The sequence below is a fragment of the Scleropages formosus genome, chromosome 18 (genome assembly GCF_900964775.1).
Source record: "Scleropages formosus chromosome 18, fSclFor1.1, whole genome shotgun sequence".
In the NCBI taxonomy this organism is placed as follows: Eukaryota; Metazoa; Chordata; class Actinopteri; order Osteoglossiformes; family Osteoglossidae; genus Scleropages; species Scleropages formosus.
The window spans coordinates 20,103,561-20,128,665 of NC_041823.1; the positions used below are offsets into that span (position 1 = coordinate 20,103,561).

At 49.7% G+C, this 25,105-nt stretch overlaps 1 protein-coding gene across 1 annotated transcript in view; it reads left to right on the forward strand.

The window, feature by feature from the left end:
* Positions 1-6,746: 6,746 nt before the first annotated feature.
* Positions 6,747-25,105, forward strand: part of erfl3 (Ets2 repressor factor like 3) — a 31,057-nt gene continuing 12,698 nt past the window's right edge. The window contains exon 1 of the mRNA XM_029260167.1: positions 6,747-7,430. Coding sequence (XP_029116000.1) covers positions 7,409-7,430 — 22 coding nt within the window. The 5' untranslated portion in view covers positions 6,747-7,408. The remainder of the gene's footprint in view (positions 7,431-25,105) is intronic.

Genomic DNA, 25,105 nt, shown 5'->3' on the forward strand with positions numbered 1-25,105 from the left:
GGCCGGAGGGGGAGGGGACACACCCAGGACGGGACGCCAGTCCATCGCAAGGCACCCCAAACGGGACTCGAACCCCAGACCCACCGGAGAGCAGGACTGTGGCCCAACCCACTGCGCCACTGCGCCACCGCGCCCCCCCCCCTTACTTTGAACAAAATACTTACCCTAAATTACTCCAATAAAAAATGACCTGGCAGTATAAATGGGTAAATAATTGTAGATAGCTTAGCATTGGAGGAATGTGTCAGCTAAATGAATAAATGTAAATGTGAGTCATTGCCTGCCACAGTTAAGGACATACCAGTTTTCCCAGTGTGTCATTCCAAATGCTCTTCATTTGTCGCTGTGGGTGACTCCAGTGCTCCGGAGTCACAGTGTTTTAATTGCTTGTGCATTTCTGTCTGTCGTCTCCTTTGTGCTGCTGGAACTGCCGTTGTCGGAGGGTATCGATCACAGGCCCGAACTGTACAGAAGTAGGCGGGAGGCTGTGTGTGAAGGATGGAAGGAGAAACGGAGCCAAACAGAGGAGAAAGGGGAGGAAGAGGAAGGTCGGGTAGGCAGTGTTGCTTGTGAAATTTTGGCGCGTGTTGCTCCCGCCGACACGACGCACCGCGCGTATCATGGCCTGTGGCACACTGGCTCTGGAGCGCACACCCCTGAGCACCACCCCCCTTCATCACAGCAGCCACATCGCTCCCAGGACTGTCACCAGAATGCAGCAACGCAGACGCCGCAAGGCATGTGCGCCGCAGACCCGCCACACGGGAAGTGTCGTCCCGTGTTTTTCTGCACGGGCCCATCATCCCCTGCTTCCACCCCCACAAAGAGCTCAAGCACCGTTTAATCGTGGCTTGAAAATTGCAGTTAGAGGTCAGGGAAAAGTTCGGTCTGGTTTGGTCCCTGGGTTTGTACTCCGTGACGAGCAGCTGCGTGAAAGCCCTGCTTTGGCTTGTGGAGGAAAAAAAAAAGGGCTGAGCTTTGGTCAGCCTGTGAAAGAGAGAGGGGGGAAGCAAGTGACAGTGCCAATAGGAAGAGTGTGTTCCTCACTGAGATACAGGAGACACTTTCAGCACACGCCGCTCTCAATATAGAACCTGACACCATGCCAGGCATACCTCTCTCTGCCTCCCTCTCATACCCCTCCCTCTCTCTCCCTCTCCCCGTTTCCCTCTATCCTTCCCTCCCTCTCTACCATAGCACTTGACTAAATTTACAGGTCTCCCTCACTCTCAGGCACCCTGTCAGTCATTCTCTTTCCCTCTCCCTCCTTCACCAAACTATTGGGCCTTCCCCTCTCTCCATCTGTATTACAGACTTAATTTGGCGCCTAGCACCTGCTTAATATAACTCTCTCTTTCTCTCTCACACACACATTCCCTGTGTCTCTCCATCCTGGTAACTCTTATATACCATCTTGTGCTCCTACCTCTCTGCCAACTTTCATAAGCCCCGTTAACCACATCGATGGTGTGTATTTACCAAGGTGACCAAGTATTTAATCGCAGCTGGTTTTGCGCGTCGGTCAGAGAGGGGCTGCACGACTTATCGAACCGTGCATTAATGAACGTGGCGCGCTTTTTGTCGGTGAACTTAACAAACGCATCAAGTGCGAACGAAACTAAATTAGCTGCGCTCTGCACAAATATTTGCCGCAGTCTTAATATTTTATTGAATTCACAGTAATTAATATCCTCGCTTTCCACGTACTCTTCGGTCCCGTTGGCTTTGCGGCTTACTTTTATTGGTTACTTTCGTACTGTTTTTATGACACTCAGAGCAGTTGGTCTCCTTTCTCTCGTTTCCCTCCTTTTCCGGGCGTCTGTCCCCTCTACTTACTTCCTGCGTTTAACCCCCTCCCGTCTGCACTCTCCGGCAGCTCTGCTCCCCTGTCACTGCCGCCCTCTTACCCCTCTCTCTTTCCTTCCTCTGCACAGGAGTGTGGTAATCCCATTACTCATGTGCGAATACCAGCTGGGAGAGGGACGGGGAGGGGGGAACGGGGAGCGCAGAAGGAAGGGCAAAAAAGAAGTGCATATTCGCAGCGACACGGGCTACGGACGGAGTCCTCGTTTCGCTGGGCCAACGGCGCTCCTGGACGCAAACCTGCGCGCAGTGGGCAGAGGGAACTCGTCTGAGAAATGACGCGAGAGAAAGAAATAGTGTCATTCCTGACGGTTTAAGCGCCAAGCTTGAAAATAAACAAGTTCTTTGATGACAAAGAACCCATTGACTCTCTCTCCCTCCCTCTCCCTCGCTCAGACACGCACACAAACACACACGCTCTCTCTCTCTCTCTCTCTCTCTCTCTCTCTCTCTCTCTCGCTCTCTCACGCCGAGTCCACCCATCACTCTCGTTCTGTCTCCTCCATCTCTCCACATGTGCCACATTTTCCTCTCTCCCCCATGTTCTCCATCTCTGGTGTCTCTCGCACAGCCTCTCACTCCCCCTGGTCTCTTGTGTGCGCGAAGCAGCCTCATCACTCTTTCCCCTTCTCGCCCTCAAATTCAAATGAGTTTTTTTTAAAAAAAAGAGCTTTCTCGACAAAACTTTAATTTCAGGAACCTACACACTATTCCAAAAAAGTTACTGATACGTCAACGGTGAGAAACATGATCGTGAACTGGCACTCGGTTTCCCTCATTTGTCTCGTACCACGCACCGCAGTCATGTCCTGGTTCCCTCCACATCCCAGTCGCTCTCAGCTTTGAGGTCAGCGCTCAGGCGCGCCTTCCACGTCTTTATGCGTTTGTGATCGCCGTGTCTCGGCAAGAAGGACGTGCCGAGTAAGACGTGCTTCCCCCGTATCATAGGTGGACCCTGAACAGGAGTTTCTTTGTGAAAATCCAAACTCATTCTGTTCTCTGTCATTTGAATAATTCCCACAGTTCACAAAGACGTGGGGGTGGGATGACCAGAGACCCTGACCTGGACAGGGCTTCCCTCCAAGGCCCTTGGAGTCCGTGTCCTGCAGAAGAGAGGTCCCTGCCCACACGGTGCAATAATTGGCACGGCTGGAAGGGCCCCTGTTTGCTCACGGCCGCCGCACTCCTCGGCCTCGGTGGACGGGTCGCCCGCCACACACCGTCCTTCTCTCTCAGTCTTCTCTTCAGTTAAGTCATCCATTCGCAAAAATGGTCTCCACCTTACCCTCCTACATTTCTTTTTCCACTCCAGCCCTGTTGAATAATAATGTTTCTACGCGAGTATTTCTTCAAGTAGCAGTAGGGGGTGTGGGGGTGGTGATGATGGCGGTGTCTTCCCCTCTTAGTCCTGGTGTTGGTGTGCGTTTAGCACACTTTAGCACTCTGGCATCAGTTCGCTGTCCCCTGTCACACAGATAAAGCCTGTTTTCAATTAAAGAGGAGCTCCTTTGTCCCCGGTGCACAGACAGGGAGTGGTACTCTGTCATATTGGGGGCAATCGGTGAGAGCTGCAGCGTTTTCTCTACCAAAAATGAGTCTTCTTTCTTTCTCCCTCTTTCTGTCCCCGAGCGTCTGTCTGTCACTCTGATTAGGGATGGGGATTGTCCCACAAAAGCGGGTTGGGAGGGGTCGGGGAACCCGAGCCCATGCGTGCCGAGGTTCTCAGCCCCGGACCTTGGAGATCAAGGAGGTTTGGGGGGTTTTCCATTCTCGCTGTGCGACGACTACACCGGCCTGCTACTGCTACTGCTACTTTACAAACATTGTGTTCTGGCCTGATGACTGCTGCTGCACCAAGGCCTTTATATGATCTATGAGCCCATCTTGTTTTTTTCTGGGATCAGTGGTGAGAAGAAAGTGTGTAAAAGCAAAGAAAGGGAAGAAAAATGTCAGTGGAGACCAGTGTTATTGATGTTTTCCAGCAATTTCTCATGTGGGAAACAATTTCTGTTATTATGACAAATAATTGCATTTCCTGCTGAGTAAGCTGAAAACCGAGTTCTTACTGAGTAATTGCTGTACAGATACTACCTGTTTGTCACGTCTTTGAAGAAAAGAAAATATGAAGGTAAATTTTTATGTAAATAGCGCTGAAGATCAAAATTAAGCTTCCAAGCAAGGATTCTCGCAGAAGGGGGGGGGGAAAAACACAAAAATGTGAGAACAGTTTTGGTTATTTCACACAGGAAACTAAACTTTGCGTTTAACATCCTCAGTAAAGCTGTGTGTGACAGAGGAAAGTAAAGGAGGAAGGCAAAAGAAGCGTCGCGCTGGAAAAGTGTAAACGGTGAGGGATGAGGGTAGCGAGGACAGGAAGGAAAGGGTGATGGAGATGAAGACGGGAAGGACGGCAGCGGAGAGGGAGAGACGTAGAGGGCGATGAGGAGGCACCGTGTTAATCAGTGTTCAGAATGTGCTGTGCCATGGATGTGTCTGAAATGTCATCTACCGCACTTGTGTTACCATAGAGCACCTTTTGAAAAGAACCGAGAGAAAAGGGGGGCGGGTGAAAGGGAGCTGGAGGGACTGACGTAGAGAGAGGGAAAAAAAAGAGCCACGGAGAGGTAGACTGGGAACGCCACTTAGCCTCCCCTTGCTCCTCTCCACGCTCCCTTCCTGTCTCTCATCCTACTCTCTTCTCTCTTCCTTCGCTCCCGGTCTCTCTCGTTCCCTCTCGCGCTCCCTCGCTTTCTCTCTCATCTCTCCAAACATACTTCCTCTCTGAAAAGCCGGGAAGCTCTGAAGAGCTCTTCACCTGAGAGAGGGAGAGAGAGAGAACAGAAAAGAGGAGGCCCAGGAAGGGGCAAATAACAAAGGCGGGGTACTGGAAAATAGTACAAAATACATGTAGAACAGGCCACCTGACTGTTTTTGTAAAAGCCATTTGGTCTTGAGGGGAACATTACAACAATACCTTATTCACTTTTCGGTGTCGGTCTCTAATACTGGCAGTGACATCTTCTAGAAGAATGGGCAGGAAGACACTAGCAATGTCCAGTGTTCCAGCAGGATGTTCCCCTGGCGGGTGTGGGGTGAAAAACACAACACGGTAGTTTGACAGCCTTTCCTGGGCCGAGAAAGACAGCACAGGATGCTGTGTTCTGGTTCCTGGATATCGGTGCTCGACGTCCCGGATGGGTCCTCCTGAAAGAGCTCTGATTGTTATCCGGAGAGCTGTCTGCTTCCTGAGGTCTGCACTTTGGGTTTTCCTGGTCACTGGCGCGTACTCGCTGAGCCAATCCTGCCACGGAGAACGTGGAAAATCTGTTTGTACACCAGTGCTACTGACAGCAGCGTGGAGAACCGCAGCGTCGTTTTCGACTACGCCGCTTGTCTGGGGTGAGAACCGGCCCATCGTCAGCTGTCACCTGCGCTGCTTCTGACTGGCTCGTGAATCTTTGTGCCACACACCCACCTGGAAGTGTGAGGGCGCAGGAGGAAACGCACTTCACCGCTCAAGCGCACCTCCACATTTACGAACGCGTACCAACAGCATGAACCCACCCTGCACTCAAGAGGAACTTGGCGGAGCAGAGCGAGAAGAATCCACGGTCTAAGAACTGATCTTTGCAACAAAGGCTGAATTGTCATTTTTGGCGGTACTGGCAATTTTCCAGTAAAATACTGGAAAGTTAAAATAAATCATGATGAAAAGATAAATAGCTATATTATGGACTATACATGTATGAAGCATGCTTTGCTAAATTATCTGAAACCTTCTTGTGCCAGTTTGTCCTGGGAGATTAAGTTGTGTTTTATTTCTGACAGCTCACACCCAATGACTTGACACGTTTTACATCACTCACCTGCAACTTCGTGATGCCACATCTACTGAAAAACGACTCAGGCAGATATGTCAGTATTATTATTAGTTAAACACCTCGACATAGGTGAAGACACAGAACAGTAACAGAAGCACACAAACTTATTTTGACCGTGTGGATTTAGAGTGAGCGGCCATACCTGTCTGGCCAAAAATTGGATGTACTCTTTCGGCTTCTGGGCCCTTAGCAGTTTGGAAACAAAACTTTTGTGTTAACAGGCACCCTTCACTGCTATTAACCGATTAAAGTGGACTGACCAAGAGCCTCAACTTTAAATCAGCATCACTGCAGCACAGGCTGTGTGTGGAGAACTGCAGATAAACTCCACGGAATGTTAAGAATGAGGAGTTGTTATATGTTTGTCCAGCTCACACACACTCTTGTCCAGCCTGCTTGCACCAGGTTCGAATACTGTCTAGGAGAGTGGGTGCATGCACACACGCGCGCGCGCGCGCGCGCACACACACGCAGAGGGTGTACTGGTTAATCATGTGAGGGGGTACATTGAGTGGGAAAGGCAGAAAACAGCCCTCTTCAGTGTAACACCGAGTCAGCTCTGTTCAAATGCATCACTGTACAATGACTCAAGAGTGACAAGTCTGATGCCACATGAATGTAATTAATATTTAAAATATTGCAGTTGGTTCAGAAGCAACAATGTTTGCTACAAGCTAATTTGTCTCTGTTCAGTGTTTACAAACATGAAGGTTTGCAATGTTACATAGAGAAACATTTTATTGTTAGAAATTATTACTCTTTTCACAATTACATTTCCAAAAACCGTGTGAATGACGTAAGAAGAGCTTTCTCGCTTCTGAACGTTGGCAGCGCGTGTAGGACGCGGATGTTACGTCATCATGGCAGTGGCGATGGCGGTCTCCTAGGCGACGCCGCGTGCTGCAGTGACGCCAGCCTGGCTCGTGGCGAGTGGGCGTGACCCCCCCCCCCCTCCGTCGTCCGTGTGGGCGGCCCCGTGCAGCAGAGAGAGAGCGAAACACGACACCCCGAGAGAGGGACGGGGAGGGGGGAGGAGAGAGTAGCTGCGGAGTGAGTGGAGGAAGAAGAAGAAAGTCGGTAAAAAGAGCGAGAACCACATTCTTCTCCGTCGGTGACTTTTCGGGGAAACGATGTCGAACTACCGGGAGAACAGGACGGAAAAGGAGAAGGAGTAGACAACAAGTGAAAGGACTAAACTGGTAAAAACAAGCAAACAAGCGAAAAGACCGCCCTCAATCGGCCGTCGCGTCGGGACTCCTGGCTCGCGCCCACATTTCTCAGCAGTGCGCGCGGACGGAGTGACGCTGCCCCCGGGCCACTTGGTCCCCGCGGTCTGGGAAAGTGCACGAGCGCGAGACAAACTCCGAGGAGGAGGAGAAAAAGAGGAGGGGGGCCTGTGAAAGAGCGAGCGAGCGCGCGCGCTAGAGTGAGTGAGAGAGAGAGAGCGCGCGCGCGCGCGGAGGGGGCACCAAAACGCCGAGTGAAGCGCAGCCAGCGGGCTCACCAGCGACACCAAGAAAAGTTTGTAGTTGTGCGGTGTGCGGTTCGCACTCGGAGGGAGACTGAGGAGAAAAGGGACCGAGAGGGAGGCCAAAGCCGCTCCCTAACTCCACTCCGCTCGACCCGAGCTGCCCGGTAGCTCGAGTCCGACCGCCGCGTGCGCCATGAAGCCCCCGGGAGAATCGGGTGAGTTGGGCGAACTCGTCCGCGAGCGCCGACCGTTGTTGAGCACGCGCCGAGCCAGGCGCCTCGTACCTGCTGAACTACCTGGGTTAGTGAGCTGCAGCTAAACTAGTAGTCGAGGGTTCGCGGTCCGGTGACTTTACTACCTACCGACTTGAGTCGCACACAGTTGAGTTAGTGGCAACTTTTGAGGGCTAGTTTCTAACACACACAGCTGAGCTGTGTGGTAACTGGCGCGGGAGCCAGCTGCGTTCTAGTTCGGATTTGAACGTGTTTCCCAAGATCGCTGCGCTGGATTTCGGCTGTAGACGTGGAAACAACTTTGCAGCGTAGGGAAAGTTGAGAGCGGTAGTAGTTTAGCTCATACACAACATTGGATCCATTTTGTTCTACAAAAAAAATGCCCAACAGATGAACTAGTATGTAAAATGATCGTGGAGGTTTGAGACGGCGAAATATTGAGTGTTTGTTTGTGTCACCTATGTATGTGTGATTGTGAGCGAACAATTTTGGGCAGGATACTCGGAAGGGAAAGGCCCGAGTTTTGCCGTTAAACTCGTTAGCACGACTTTTTTTTTCGCGCTGTAACTTTTCCTTGATGTTGAAACAGTTTATAAAGTAGGCTTGTTTGTAAATACGCTAGTTGCTGGCTGGCTGACTGAACTGTACGGTGACCCGAACTAGACCGTCCGCGGCCGACCTGTTGAATTGGCCACACAGACAGTGCGCGCGTGTGTGTGTGTGTGTGTGTACGTGCGCGCGCGCGCCCGTCCGTGTCTCTTTTCCACCACTGTACCTGGCTCTCTGTGTGTATGTGTCCGTCCTCTGGGCGATCTGTTCTCCACTGGACCCCAGAGACGGAGTGTGTGTGTCTGTGTCTGTGGCCCTTCGCCTTCCCGTCTCCAGGCGGCCGCGCGCCAGCGCTCAGGGTACAAAATGGAAGCGCTCGTGCCCTTCCCCCGGAAACCATGTTTAATTTCGCTTTATTAGCGAACTTAGCTCCCCACTTTCACACTGCTTAGGGATGATTTCTTGTACATTCGCTTCTTTATGGTTCTCGAGGAAATGTTGGATCGGTAACTTCGCAAAAACTTTTGTCGGCTTTTCAGTGCGTCTCGCTGTCTTTGGCGATCGGGGCTCGCGAAGCTTCAGCTTGTTTAACAAGTGGGCCAGTACCCCCCCCGCTCCCCCTCCAACCCCCCCCGCAGTTTAACTATTAGCCTTCATAACTTTCACCCGAGTGCTCCGTGGCCCCGTCGATTCGGCGTGCGTACTCTGATTTTCTTTGCCCTTTTATTAGCAAGAAGCCGTAATGCTTTAGTTTCATTTCCCCCTTGCTCCATCCCCCCCACGCGGACCCATCCCCCACTCGTGTTCCCGGTGGGGAAAGTTTCCCGGCGCTGCAGTGGGCTCCGTGTCCACTCCCCCTGTCCGCCTTCGCCCGGGTCCCCAGCGTCCACTCTCCTCTCAGCTCTCCTGTCATTCACCTTCCCCTCTACCTTTCAGGAGGAAAAAGCTCTTTGTTTAAACATGTTCGCAGGTTCTGCTGCAAATTCAGATATTTGTGCACAGCAACAAATAAGGTGCCGATCTGAACTTTTTTAAAAGGTTATTTAACTAAGGTCTACATGGGAACAGCAGCGGTGGCCTGGTCAGCACAATAACTCCATCACACGGTCGCACGGGCAGAACAACACAACTCATTCACTCACACACGCACACAGTATTTGCATGGCAATGCACCCACCCGCACTGACAGAATCACAGTTGAGCCACTGACGCGCTGTCAGATCTCTTGTGGCCGGGTTTACGGACCCTTCCGAAACACCGGAATTTTACGTGTGTCCAAAACCGCTCTTCACCTTTTTAGTTCATGTCTTGGGTGCCTTGCGGTTAGATGATGAACCTTACATCGGTTTACCGATTCGTCCCTCAAGAGAATCACTATAAGAATTCAATGTAAAGTGCCTTGATCTACAGTAAAGCGGTGGGATTAGGGGTTCAGACCAGAAACTTGCGTACTACACAGTTATTGTCTAACCAGGATGCTACCTGTAGCCGTATGAGTAAAACTGCAAGTATTGTGTGAGGTATAGTTTATCCCACAAGTCTTAAGGCTCGACTCAGTGTACTGTTATGAGCAGTGGCTGTTCCAGAGAATACACTAGAAGGAAATAGTTTTATGTGACCTGTGTTCGAAATATATATTTTTGGCGTTTTGGGACTTCGTGTGTCCTCTTCCATGGGGTGGCGTGTTATTACTTACCTAAAGAGCCAGGAGCTGCTTTTGAGGTTTGGCTCGGGCAACTGTTTGCATCTATGCAGCTGTAGCTTTAGATCTGCTTAAAGTGGGATGTCAGTTTATGTATTTAAATTTTCTGAGTATGGAGTTTTTACTTTTACATTGTAACTGTTGGTCTTAATGTCCCTGAACATTTTTGACAATACCTCTCTAGTCGAGCGCACTAAATTACTCGACACACCCACATTTATTTACGTTAATCACGTTATTCAAGCTGATGCTTTTCTCCAGATGTAGTTTTTAACACTAAGATACCTACAATTATTTACCTATTTATACAGCTGGGTATTTATTTATTTTTTTACTGAGGCAATTCAGAGCAAATGCTTTGCTCAAATGTACTAGAAAAGAAGGTGGCATTCAGTCCTGCAAAGTGAGTCCAATGGCTCAGGCACATGGCTGCTGATGAACGTGAACTTATTATGGATTGAACTAGTTGCAGTTCTCTGTGATTAAATGATTTTGGCAGTTGAGCTCTGCATTATGTTTGATGGGAGCAATAATTCTTCCAAATTGTTGCCTTTGCTGCTCTGCTGTGTTGGTAGTCTCTGCTTCAGTGTCTTCTCAAACCATATGTACTTGTGTGTTGTATCTATGCGGTAACTTAAAATATTTGTGCTGTGACTTTTCGGTTCACCTCTGTTCACATATTGTTGTACATAACTTTCCACATATTTTCTTAGAACTTAATTAAAATGGCCATGTCATACTTTTCCCTGAAGCTATTTCATAGATTAAATTGAGCATTAAGGGTTTGTCTGCGTGTAGTACAGAATGCTAGTGTGAGTTGTTACAGACAAGCTGCTCCACATTAATAATGGATAATTTTTTGCCACTTTGGGGTTTCAGGTGTCCCGGTCATTCCTGAGCAGCCGTATTCTGGTTCTCATCAATGGTGTTTTTTCAATAAATGTCATGTTTATATGCCTCAGCACAATGAGGGTGTGTGTTCTGCCCAGCAGAGTAGCAGGAGCATACTGTCCTGTCTATTGCATGACCTGGTGACCCATGTGGCCACACCCCAAAAGTCTTGACCCTTGCTCTGTGTTGCCCTTCCGTGCTCCAGGAGAAATCCTTCAAAGAACAGGTCATTGTATGACAGCCTGTGATTCTGTGTTCATGTGTATGCAATGGCTTCCTTGTGTATAGGGAGGTGTTGATGTCAGGGATGTGAACAATAAATGTTTTGAATCCTTATATGTAAATGTACCATGGAGATTTTACTGCTGATGCCATTATTTTCTGCATTGCTGTGTAATTTGCTATTAATTTAGTTTTTTCCTCTGGATTTATTTGCTGAATTGAGGCTTGGAAAATGTGGCAATAATTGTAGTTTACATAATTGACTCATTGGGTGCAGAAATGTGAAGAGTAATAGATGAAGGTTAAGTACAGCTGGTACATACGGTTATGTTGTGGTCAGTGTGGTTGGTAACAGCCATTCAGGCTAGTTGTGAAGGCAGACTTTGAGTTTGTTGATAACCAAAATCAAAACATGTTATCAGCCTGTTGGTTTGATTGTATGTATATAACTTGATGGGGTGGCTGGGTGAGGGGAAACAAAAAGGCTTGGAGGGGGGTGTTGCTGATGCTTCTACTTGATAGGATCAGTGGTAGAAAACGGTGCTTGGGGTCCTCCCTCTTCAAGTGGCTATTATTCGATTGTGTTGGATTGATAGGGTGAGGCTTGCCAGTTGATACGACTAATTGCATTGGGGTTCGAGACCTTTGTTGTGTTTGATAATGGTTGGATCCAGCAGACTTGAGGTTTGGTGGGTGAGCTGTTGAGGTTGTGGGTGTGTGACCTGCAGTGGATGTGTGGCTGGAGCAGATCCGGTTTCTATGGCACGTTGACACAGTTACACAACTTCTTTTCTACCTGTACTATTGTGCTTTGTTGCTCCACATGACTTTAGGCAGTTAAATAGCCCTTTACTGCTGTTTTACTCTAGAAAGCTTACTTTGAGTGCAATTTTAGGTTTATGACAGCAAAAGAAGGTGCATCTGATGACCCCCATGTTGGCCCAGTTCTCTAATTACGATCTTTTTTGGCGAGTTATAGAGCCGAAAGGGAGTAAAGGGGAATGATGACAGAAAGAAAATGAAAAGGCTTGGTTCTTTCCTCAATCGGCAAAGTCTGCCTCCATGTTGATAAGATACCTTATCTTCCGAACTTTACTGCGGTACATACTTCAACAAACTTATTTCTTCCTACTCTGCAATTATTTTATCTTAAAGGCTATAGTTTTTTCGATATTGATTTTTTTTTTTCTCCCCCCGCTCTCCCCCCTCCAGTTACTGTCAACTAGTCAAAAACTAAATACCAGCCAGAATGCTTCTGTCTTGGAGTTTCCCTGACAGTCTGCCTGACTTGTAAGACTAGTGAAAATGCATGCATTTTGCATAGACATTTGATTGGCTTCTGTAATGCACGGTAGTACGCGAGAGTTATTGCATATTCAGTAGTTTCCTTCACCGATAAGAGCCGATGTGCATATTTTACATTGCTCTAAGTCTGTTTAGGGGAATGCTTGCTGTGTTTACCTGTAGAGCAGTTGACTTCACATTGCATTGCTAATGTGTCAGCTGTACACCTGAAGCATGTTTGTCTGTCATAGGCTGAGCCTCACTGCAGGGCATGGATGCCTTGTTCCCATTCCTTGATCACCAAGGAATATACAGGCGTGTCGTTGGCAGGACTCCTCTGTTTGTACCATTTTGGTTTGATGTGGTTGTATCATTGTTCCATTGTTTGGGGAAACCACAACTCCACATGGAAGAATTTTAATGCAATGTAACAGGCAGATTTGTCCTCTTGGTAAAACCATAATGTTTGAATGCTGTCCTGTTCCTGACAAAATACAAAAAACCAGGCTGTTAGTGTTGTTTTTAGACAAATTTGAGTGAATATAGCCATAGGTACAATTAACTTTCAGGCTCACTGTCGCTATACGTGCTACTTTGGGCGGGATAAATGCCTTTTTAAGTGTTTTATTGAGGCGATATCTGTTGATTAATAGTTTACACTCATCCAGTTTTTACACCCAGGATACTGAAGTTTTGGAATGTTGACAAAGCATTAAAAAAGTCCCCGAGTTGGAGTGTTGCTGCATAAGGCACATGTACTGATGGCGAACAGCAGTTGAGCTGTAACTTTACAGAACATGCAGACTCCGTTGGGTTTTATTGGAAGCCTCCGACCTCCCAAATTCCAGCACCGCACTTTAATAGCTGCAATACGTTCTGCATTACAACACTGGGATATTATGCACACCCTTTCTTTTTAAGTACACTTGGTTACTGTCTCTGGGACACCCAGTCGTCTGTGTGTTTTTAATTTTTTTTTAACCACCCTCTGAGAATGAAGTTGAGACAAAACTGAGTTAAAATCTCAGACCCTTCATCTCCCCCCCCTTTCTTTTTTTTTTTTTTAACAGCATGGGAAATTGTTCCACCAGTAATGGCTTGTGGTTGAACCCCAGCCTTGAAAATTGACTTGGCAGTCAAATGTTACTGGTATGGCCAGCAGCAGTGTGGTTCTGCTCATTCTGGTCCTGAGCATGGTACAGTACCTGTATTACTTAATGAATATAGCAACAGGGTTGTGTGGGTACCTATTGAATAAACCAGATAAGCATTTAGGTTTTTTTCTCCCAAATCTGCGTGGTGACATCAAAGATGTATAAAGCTTTGTTTAGAGAGAAGTGCTATGAGCAGTGTCACAGAACCGACTGGGTTCCTCTCGTTCTTGATCTCCTGAAGTCCCATCTGCTGTGTATCTGGCAGCAGCCGTGCTTGATTCCAGGGGCTTTGAAAGAAAGCATTTCCAGCATCAGCGGTAATATGCCCAATAATTGCAGCGCCTGCCTCAGTAAACTCCCCCTCTGCAGTTCTATTAAAGAGCATTTCATGCCAAAAGCCTTGATGGATGGCGGTGGGTCTTTCACAACAGTGGTTACGTCACCATTAGTTCTGGAAGGGGGTCCTGCAGTCAGCCAGCCCCGGGCCCACGCGCCGACTGTGGGGGGCCACCCAGAAAAGTGTAGGGCAGTCCATCCAGGAATGTCAGCTCTGTGACAGGATAAGAATGTGTCTGGATGGCACATGGCAAGTACACCTTGTCTCGGAGCATTCGGAAGCTTTGACGGGATGTGAACTCGCTTCTCACAATGTAACATGGGATTTTTCACTTTCGCAGGTGGTGGTAAAAGTTTTGGACCCCACACACATGCATACCACACACTTGAGTTGATGTTACCAGGCAAGGACGGTGTCAGACTTGCGTGTCTGCGTAGTGTAAGACTGGAAGTGCCGCTCCTCTTTTCTTCGAGGGGCGGGCCGATGGCACGGTGCCGCTGCCAGAGTGCTTGTCCCCCCACAACTGGAGCTCTGTGTGTCTGGCATGCGTGCGCCTTGTGGAGGACGAAAGTAAAGACAGAAAGTCTGGAGGCAAAACCACAACACAGGGCAATGGAGAAGCAACCACACTGTCTCACCCCCTCTCCACGCGTGCTGCAGACTGCTCTTGGGCTGGCTGGCCGGCCGGCCTTGGTGGCGCGTGCTTCTCCAGTGTGTTGCCGTGCTGCGCTCGAGCCCCGGCACGCTGCCAGGCTAGCGAAGCCCACCACCAGACCGGGCCGCGTCCTCCTGGAACGGCAGACTTGTTTCTCTGTGAGTGGTTTTCCATACTACGCTTTTGCCACGGTGCCTTCGCTGGCCACGTTCTCGATGGGCGGCGGGCTTGTGTGGCGGGACCTGACTGCGGTGGGGGTGTTTGCTCAGTTGTGCTGCCAGGTCGCCCCCTCCCCTTGTCCCGTCTCTGCTGTTGGACTCGGCAGCCGCTGGTCACGCTTCAGGGCCTCGGGGGAAATTCTCAGAGCAGCTAACTGTTACGCTCTTGAATTTACAGTCATAAACTAAACGTCCATTTGGACTGCACAGCTAAACGAACACCTCTCACGTATCTGAAATAGCTGTGGCTGGCATTTTAGTAAATGAGAATTAGAACATGTTTCTGAACCCAGTTGTGACATTTGCAGGTAAATAATTGTACTGATTATGTTAATATTTCTTTTAAGAGCTTGTATTTACCAAAGACAAGCCTTTGAACCTCTGTTTTCACTCCTGGTCGTGGAGGGCTACAGAATATGCAGGTTTTCCAGCCCTCTCTAAACGGCTAATGACGTCAGCATTGAGAGGGCTAAATTGAACACATTATTTCTGTAATTGAATCAATCAAGTAAAGCGCTCGGCTATAATGAAAACCTACAGACACTGTGGCCCTCCAAGACCTGGAGTGAAATCCAAGACCTAATGAACTAGTTTTTTCCCTTGTTTATTAAAGTTAATCTTTTTTTACTGCTTGTTGGCTCAATGGAGGAAAACAAAAAACTTTTATGTTTCGGAGTTGTAACCAGCAGGGCTGTACAGGAAACGGGGGGGGATGCTGCGGTCCACTTTCCGGTAACCTTTGCGAAGTCTGAAATTGTCAGCTTGTGTGGAAGTGTCAAGTCCAGTATCTGCGGCAGGAGTTTTGCGTGCGTCCGTATTTGTGTTCTGTTCATGATGGAAGGCGGAGGGAGGGACATGAGGTGGGGCAAAGCTAGGAAGGGACTATGCACTGCTGTGACGGACATAGTCTGGTTTCTGTGAAGATTTTCCTCCTTCCGCTTCCTGGTTTCTCCCCCTCCCCCGGTACGGTTAACCGCTCCTTTTCCCTCATTTTCTCTCCTTTCTTCACAACTTCACCCCCTCCTCCCCCCTGACCGTCCCAAAGCGGAGAGGAACTTTTTTGGAGATATTTTCTTAAGGTGGACTCAGAGTTGTGAGAGGAGGTGGGGGTTGGTTGTGAGATGAAGCACGTTGGTATTAAAAATGGGGTTAAAGAGGGCTTTCTGCAACACATGGCAAGTTTGGATTTTGTGCTGATAATAGATTTGTAGGTTTTCCTGCGCTAATGGGAATGTTCCCTCTTCCCATATGCACACCCACTGCCCCTGTGTGGGGGATACAAGCAACTTACTTTGCACTGTTGAGGCATTTATTGGTTATTATTTGCGTATAAATGATAGCGGCCAGTGGTTCTGTAAACCCGCACTAGTTGCGCCGGTGATGGATTTCATTCAGCTGAGCATTGCTCATGTTTCAGGAGTTAACCCCAAGCTATGGCTTCTGTCTTGCTGTCTCGGTGCCTTTTGTCAGCCCGTGCCAGGAAATGAGGACGTTCAGTTCGGTGCGACCCTGTGCAGTCTGATTCGCGATATGGCTACATGGGTCCTGGAGCCTTTTGTCAGGATGTGTACTCTGGTGGGTGTAGATTGGTAGGTTGATCTCCTCCATAGAGCCGGCGTGCAGAGGGACGTGTTAGTGTGCAGCCCGTGTTTGTATGACGAGCAATGTAACGATGGCTCGGGGCGACGCTGAATCTAAGGCCGGTGGCTTCTGGCTCACTTCAGTGTGACGTTGGGTTGTCTTGTCACAGTGGTCGGGGGACTATCCGGCGACTCCCTCCAGGCCAGTCCTAGGTATGATTAAGTCCCAGTCTGAGCCACACGCTCATTTTGACTTGAACAAAAAATGCTATTTTCTGACCAAGCAGATTGATTTGAAGCATCAGGTGGGCATCTTGAACGCTTGTATTTTCCACTGGACCACTGGCTGTGTCTGCGGTGTATTTGCTTCTCATTTCCTAGGCCCCAGTACCTTGTGCGGAGGACAGCGATATTGTAAGAAGCTCTAGCACAGCCAGCTGCTTTTCTTTTGTGAATAGCACATGGTTGATTTCCTTCTGTCCGGTGCAGTAATATCAGTGCTAGTTTTCCACCTTTCCGTGAACTCATACTTTGTGTGCGAGACCCCAATATGCCACTCTATAACAAACATTTGAATGTGAAACTGTATGACCTGTGAGATGCTGTCATGCTGGGAAGTCCACGTTAACAGCGTGGAAGTTCTGCAGCAAACTGGGACTGCTTCCGAAAGTCGGAGTGTTGGAATATTTTCGGTCTATTTATATCTGCCGATTTGCCACTTTACCAGGGTGGCACGGGGGATATAAAGTCAGAAGTCTAATATGAAGGGATGGGAAGCTACCACAAGATTTCTGTACAGCCTCTCATGTGCATCTTCCAGACCGTGGGAGTGTGTGGCCCTGATGTTTTGTGTGTGTGTGTGTGTGTGTGTGGTCGACTCTTAAATTCAAGTTCTGCATGGTGCCACCTTAAACTTTCTCACCCTCTCCCTGTTTTCCCCCCTTACCCCTCCCCCATTCCTCTGGTTCCCCCCCCCCCCCCCCCACCCAAGTTAGGAATGTGAGATCACGTTTGAAGAGTTCCCCCCTCTCTCCCTTGCACTCCCTCTGTTTAGACCTGTCCTCTTAGCATGTCAGTGTTAATTTTGAACTTTGAACCAATTTGTTGCAGATAGTTTTCCTGTGATTCCAAAGTGGCAGGGGCAGCCTGGAGAATTTTGAAACGTGTGTGTGTGTGTGTGTGTGTGTGTGTGTGTGTGTGGAGGAGAGAGCTAGTAGGATACACAGTGAAGCAGGACATGCTGTGCAGAGGCCGTGTGCGTCACATGCGTGTTCGCAGACACTGTGGACATTGTGCGGACAGGCATTTCTACGAGCGCCAACACAAAATGCGGCTTAGAAAGGCGGAAGATGGCACAAAAAGGCTTCACACGAGTCCTGCATATGCCCTTGTAACCAGCATGTTTTCAGCGTCCTCTTGGTTTGACTTTGACGTTTACGTTGAATGGGTTGTTTGATCTGGGTGAAGTTGCAAGTGGAGTTCCTATGTATGGAGCCTGGAAATTGGTGGTGGATGGGGGGGGGGGGGGGGTTCACGTGAGGCTCTTCTTTGCAGGGTGTCTGTCTTGGATCAGTAAGTGAGGCCTGCGTCCCACTGTGCGCAGAGAAAAGGGATGGTCCTGCTATGGCCAGCCCTTCACTGCGCCCTCCACCTCGACCTGATCCCCACCCCCTTCCACCTCTGAGTGGACTTCAAAGCTCCTCTCACACTGGAAAAGTGCTTGCAGAGCCTCTAATGGACCAGTTGTCCGTCCCAATTTAAATTCAGTTCCCAGCTGTTTGTTTTTGTCTCCTGTAACTTGATTTGCACCAAGTTTGTTCAAATTAAGATCAGTTTCCACTTGAGAAATAACGAGTTCTTTCGTGGATGTCTCTGTAAGATATTAGCCATTGAGTGAGAAACAAGCATATTAGACTTTCAGGGTTAAAAGCGATTTTGACTAGTGAGCGTTATCAGCGTAATGGGAACAGCTGCAGACTAAACGTAAAGGAACTACTTTCTTGTTTGTCGGCAGTTAGCTTGGTGGGAAAATACCACGCTAATGATAGTGAAAAGCTGGGCACTGTGTTGTACTACATGCCTTCTGTGTCACGATACATTTATACGGTTTTTGAAAGACTTTCTTACTGAAACAAGTTTTACCTTTCTCTAAGTTACCTTTCTGTGAAATGATGGAAGAAAAATGGAATTGGTGTGAAGGCAGCGGCAGGCGTAACTGTTCTGCTTGGCTTTACTGTAGGGCTGCTTGGCATAGCCATCTGTTGGCTATAATACCATATTTTTTTTCCCAGATATTGATATGCTTCACTGTAGCGCTTGATGCCTTGTAGCTATGTCATTGACAACAACAGAGTGCCAGTGACGATCACGCTCCACGACTGCGATGTGGACATACGACATGTGGAAATATGACCAGACGTGCAAAGTGCGGTTTCCGTTTTGTCTTTCACCCTGGAAACTGATGCCACTATGGCCGTTCTGCTGCTGCTTGCCATTTTGTCGCTTTATTTTAATCTTTCTACTCTTGAACAGTTGTTGCTGCACATTTTAAGGTCCCATTATAATTGTAGCAAAAACCGTGTGTGGTGGGTGGGGTGGGGGGGCAGCAAGCTGAGTGCTGGAGTGTGAAAGCCTTCTGGGATCCAACCTTTTTAACATCGATTAACTCCCCCTTTCCCTGTAACTTCCCCCCATGCTGTTTCTGTCCCCAAGCTGTGATATAATACCCCCAATGGCATCTTACCTTCCATTATCTTTCTTGCCTATCTCTCTCTCCCCCAGACGCTGAAGCTTACACAGACGAGGTCTTAATTGGCCTGTGAGCCCAGGCTGTGTGAGGTATGCCTGTGCTGGGACATTTGTATGCAGTCAAAGAATCGCACATTGGACACGCAGCCCTGCTGCTCACGGGGTCTCGCAGGATTGCTTGCATCACATCTCCCCAGTACGCAGTGAGCTGGGGGAGTGCTATGGTTTGCCTTGGCTTTGCTTGATGTCCATCGGGTTCCAACTTCCATTCTGCATAACACCCGAGAAGCCTGCATAATGCATAGATCATTGGAGAGATATTTTTAGGACAGAGCCCTGCTTTAAACTTTAATGGCATGTTTGCCATCTATGTGTGTTGTCTCACCTAGAGAGATAGAGGAGGATGCTGGGGGGGGGTCACAAGTCGTGCTATCCGAGCGCATTCATCCATTTCTCCTTTTAGCCATAGGTCTCCTTGTCCTGAAATTACATTAATTCATGCATCTGATTCTTTTCTCCAAAGTGACTTAATGTTAAGTTACTTAATTATTTAGTCATTTATACAGCTGGGTAATTTTACTGGAGCAATTTCGAGTAAGTATGTTGTTCAAGGGTACTACTGCTGGAAGTGTGATTTGAAGCTGTAACCTTTGGGTCCAGTGGCAGCAGCTCTAACCACTTGTCTCTGCATTTGTATCTTCTCACCTTGCTCTGTGACCTGATTACTGTCTTTCCTCAAGTCTTTCCTTACTCCTTTGCGGTTTCTTGTCAGAAACCTGACATGGGCAAGGACCAGCCTGTACAATCCCCATCCAAAGCTTTTGGCCTATAATTGTTTTAAAGGGACCATTTTTAGCTCCAGACGTGGTTTAGGTGATTATGCAATGCACGCAGACGTCCCCGCCCCCAGCCCAGACCTGCTGTAATCCAGTACAGTGTTCCAGCACAGTGTGATTGTTGTTTTTGGGGATTAGGCCTTAGGGATGGAGAGAACAGTGAGCCAGTGAGGACCACGCTCCCAGTCCAGCCCAAGCCTTCATCCCCTCACCTCCACACAGACTGCCAGCCCGTTGGCCGCACGCACCTGCCCACCCGTTGCTCTGCTCCACACACTGGGGCCATTGTGTGCCCCCCCCCCCGTGCCTTGGCCTGCTCCCCACACACACAGACACACAAATGTATACACATTTGTATGTTCTCATCACACAGACTTGTGTACGCACTTGCACGCTCATGTGCGTGCGCACATGTAGGCCACAGCCGCACATGGCAGAATGTTAGTCTGTCCTCCTTCAGTGGCTAGTTGCCCCCACTGTCCTTTCCAAAATGAAGTCTGGTCCCTTAGTGCTACTTTTTTTAAACTGGGATTGAGGAGACAGGAGCAGTGGCACTGAGCTGGGGGCTATTGTATTGTAACTAGTGCGAGGCAGTCTTTGCCAGAGCCCGTCAAATAAACATCTATTTCCCATGTCTCCGTTTTCTATATGTGTTGATTCCCTGCTGCCACATTAGACAAGAACAGTTCATTAGAACGGTTAGCTCCTGGGCTTTCGTCTCAGGGGAGGTCCCCTGGGCTCCCAGGGAGGGTCCTTCACCGCAACGGCTGCCACTCCGACAGGTTGCCGAGTGCCGCTTGTGCCCTGTGGAGGGCGTCCCAGGTGGAGGAACTCTGTCTGCTTGACAAAAGGGCCCCTGATCTCCCTCTCTCAGCGCCTGTCTGCTGCCTGATTCAGTGCTTGTTTTCTCAGGCACATTGTGTGGTACAGGGGCCACAGATGTAATGAGCAACAGAGGGGGTGGGGGGTGGCGTGGGAGGCTGCCAGGGCGGGCGGTGGCGGTAGTGCGGTCGGTGACTCAGTGGCGGAGATGGAGTTGGAGATGAAATTTGCCCAGAGAATGCGGGTTCCATTAAAACGTGGCTGTGTTCTCTGCGCTGCTGTGCGTGCCCTAGGCCAGTTGGTGCTCCGCAGGGCGGTCTCCTTGGCGTCCGCTGTCGACCCAGGTAATAGATTTGCCCCGAAGGAGAGGATTGCTGTGGGTGATGAATCGTGTGGTTGCTGAAGCTTCATATACCTGTCCCAGTGCCTAGATAGCACTGTAAGGAGAATTAAAAGCAGAACCTCATCCCTTTGTGGAGTAAAGGCCTGCAGGGTGGGATGGGTCCTTGTTTTGCTCCACGGCCGGCAGTGCTGTGTTGTGGAAAGGAAGCGTCTGCCGGCCCACAGGCGTTGATGTGCAGCAACAGGGGAAGGGGAGGTTCGTGGCGTGTCGTCATGGAACCGGTCCTGCTGGAGACACGGGCCCACCCAGGGTCCGCTGTGAGCCCGATTCCAGCTCCTGTGTGGCCTGCCTCGTGACCCCACCCCCAGCCTGTGCTACTGCTGTCCTTCTGCAGGTTCTTTGAGCCTTGTGTTTGAGGCTGGGGGGTTGAGGTGGTCGGCTTTGCAGTTGCTGGGCCTCAGCTGAAATGGTTCTCAGTAGTGCACCACTTTGCTTGAGCAGGATCACATCCCTGTCCTGCTTTAACTTTCCTCCTGTTCAGCACACACCTTCATGTAGAGGCTTTGCCTGTGTGCATGCCAGTTTCTGTTTGGTGGTGGAGACTGCGATGCCCATAAGCTTTTCTTCTGGTGATGGCAGGGCCCCAGGGCCCTGAGTGCATTGCTCCGCCGATACTTTGTGCCGTTAGTAACACGTCCCTTACGTAAACCATCTCTTCCGCAGCGTGTGGGGCCAGGGGACAAAGTTCACACGTTTGCACACCTTTTCGGTCCTTGTCTTTCCCTTGTCCTGTTGGTGTCCATGTGCTCATCGTGGTGCTGGAGGGATGGTCTCCAGCAGGGAGGTACGCTTGTAGAATGCAGTACGGTTACATCACCCCGCTTGCGTAAGCGATGGCTTTATTTGCTCCAGCTGAGGACTCTAATCTCCCCTGGGAGATGGACCTAGGGACCTGTGCATGGAGTCACCTGTTAATTCAATCAACCCCTCAGTTATGGGGGTCCCATTTGACTGGCTGCAATAGGGTGGTAGTTTTGCTCCTTTGCCCTCCATATAAAAGGATGGCTTTTGCAGTTCCAGCAAGTGAGGGATTCCCCCCCCCCCCCCCGCCTCCTCTGACTGCCACTCGGGAGTTCGATGGCCACGGCCTGGCGCTTACACACACAGCCATTACCCCCCACTCCCTCCCCTCACACTGTTCACCCCCATCCTCTGGCGATGTCAGTGAGGTGAGCGTTATATAAGGGAGATCAACATGGCTTAATCAGCTTTAGCAGACACACTTAATGAGCTGAGGGAGAGCGAGCGAGCGGGCGGGCGGGCAGGCGGGGGCACAACGCGTGTTTGTGCTCACAGGCCAGCAGGAGCATCCCATCCCCGCATAGCTGTCCCACCCCGCAGGGCACTCCCACTGTGTAGTGCTGGGGGGCCCTGAAATGAGTGTTCCCCCCACTAGGTAGTCACCGTTTGCTGCCATCTAGCTTGTTGAAATAAGTGGCACCTGAAGTGAAGCAGTTCTGCGTGGAGCACTCGTTCGGCCCAAGGGTGAGCTGATGGGCCTTGTGTTTAAACACAAGGCCGCTCTAGTCGTATGGAGGTCCCCCATGGTGGGCCGCGGCCTGGGAAAGCTGCACACAGCTCCACCTCAGCCTCCCCTCCCCGCTCTATCTCTTACTGGAATTGTTTGCAGATGTGGACGGACCCTTTTTCCTCCAGCTAAATATAGACGAATGGAAGAATAGCAGGAAGGGAGGGCGGGAAGAGGGGATTGGCAGACGCCGGGGGAAACCGAAAGGAGGATGGAACACGTTGATGGAGGATGGTGTATTTTTGGAGGGCCACACGTCACCGCGGCGCACGGCAGACATTGGGTGTTCCCGTGGCGTGGATGCTGGTGCCGATGGCAGAGACTCCGGCGGCGGTTCTGTAATAACTAGCTGTAGCCTGGATAGTGCTAATTACAGTGCAGATGAGGAATCGGCCAACGTGCGTTCCGCCAGGTCAGCCTGTCATTGTCCTCAAATGAGAGCGTAGGGTAAACGTACAGAATACCCAGGTTTGGAGCAGGGCTCGTCCCTGGGGCTGTTCAGGGCTGTAGGTAAATAGGTATACGTGTTCGCCCTTCTGTCATCACACCAAACAGTCCCCCGAGCAACCCTCTGTCTCCTGTCCTGTAGTTGCACCTCTTGCCTTCCCTGCATTGCAAACACGATCTGGGTCTTGTGGCCACCGTCCGCGTGCATGTTTGACCCAGCATGGATCCCCAGGTTTCTGCCAAAGGAAGACAGGAGTGTTTAGTTTCCGTTGCTATTTATTCTTTTTTTGTGGGGGTTTTTTTTTTTTTTTTGCCCTCGTGGCCCTTGAGTAATGTACACCTACTGACAGAGGGAAGGGGGATGGGGAGGGGGATGCAGTTCAGCACATGTGATAGGTGTTGCTTACAGTGTATTTGGTATCTATGGTCCCCTGTTGAATGAGCGAGTCCAGTTTTTCCAGACCTGTAGCGGCACACCTGTGCATGCCTCTCAGCACGTCGGTGCCACGCAGCCCCCAGGCTGAGGAGCGCCTCATCGCGTAGGTGTGGGAGGAGAGAACCACGAGGAGGCCCGCGCGGCGGAGGAGGAGGAGGAGGCCTCACGACTACCTGTTGCTGCCTTGCTCTCCTGCTTTCCTGCTCTCTCCCTCTTGTTACCTGTTCTATTTGAGTCTTTGCTCTCAGCTTGAAAGGATTCATTGTCATTTGTTTTATTTTTCTGTTCTGTACGTTTCTCGGTGTATTTTTAGTCATGAAGTGTCTGGTTGCTAGGAGACTGTGTCCAGGAGAGAGAGGGAGCGAGGGAGAGAAAGAGAGAAAGCGAGGGAACAGAGGAGAAAAGTGTTTGCGTTTGTGAAGGCTGAATGACAAACACGCTCACGCACACGCACTGAGTCAGCGTTGACGCACACACAACCTGCGCGGCTCATGTTATTGTGTGCGTTTGTTTTGGGTGGTGTGTGTGTTCTGTGTCACTAGACTGGCCCCATATGTGGAGGTACTGCTGTCATCAGAGTCACTGTGATTGTCGCTTGTGGTTGTGTCATTATCAGTGTGTGCGCGCGCGCTCTTGTTCCTCTGCTTTGGCTCTCTGGCCATTCTACTAGTGTATGAGAACTGCTAATACGAGGATCGGAATTCCCAGAAGTGTGCTGCTGTGATTGACAGTGCGCTTTCACCCAGAGCAGGGTGTGTAGCAGGTGTATGCCCCACTTCTCAGGTGTGTCAGACCCGGTGACCAGTTTTTTTTTTTTTATGAAGTAGCCTAAGGCTTTGCTTTTACTTGCCACATTTTGTGGCAGCTACTGTGGTGTTAAACACTGTCGTCTATTCGTTTGCTGACACTAACAAAACAGTGAGATACGAAGCAGTTCTTGTCTGCATGGAACAGCGGTGCTTTGAAACTGCATCGGAGCTTAAAGCTAACTGGAAATGAATACCGTTGCCAGTGCGGACAGATGAATCCGGCATGACCCATCATACTGTAAACCACACTGGTGCAGCGCTGTTTCTAAGAAGGAAAATAGAGGTGGTTCTTGTTTACTGAACATTCAAAGTTGTTTGCATGCTCATTTTCGTGTACCAGCTTTTATATGTGTGGCAGAGGCTGCAAATTGTCCGTGTTTGACTTCTGTATTTGTGTCAATTGAATGTATGTGCCAGTGCAGTCCTTTTTCAGGCTGGTGTTGCGTGTGTGTTTTGCAGTAGCTGCTGGTTTGAGTTTATTGAGCCTTGGTGGCCTTTTTAGGTCTGACTGAGCCCTGCGCGACCCTGCCCATGGAACGGCCCCTGTCCCTTGGTCTGGGAGAGCCCACTCTCTCTACCTCCGTACACCGACGCTTTGCACTAGATATCAAAGCACGTGCACCTGAGAGAGCAATGGGAGTCTGCGGCAGCCTTGCTCCGGTGTGAGAACGAGCACCTCATCCTGTCTGCCTGCAGTGTTTCTTTCTCTCTCTTTCATATACACACACACACACACACACACACACACACAGAGGAAGCAGAGCTGCTGTTGTGGTAGGGAGCAGTTGCTCACTTCCTGTCCCATTCTGGTGCCACATTCCAGGAAATGCACCCCCCCTTGATCAAGTTAACTGCCTCGCTCCCACTGGGGTGGTTCTGTGCCACCGCTGTCATAAGGCCCGGCTCTGCTTTTCCACAGGCTACACACTCCCTTCCTTCAATCCTGTGCTCAGGTGGAGAATTAATGGGTGTGGGGACAGGTGGAGGTGGGTTGGTTGGGACAAATACGGCAGTCCTCCGGGAGGGTGGTTGTGAG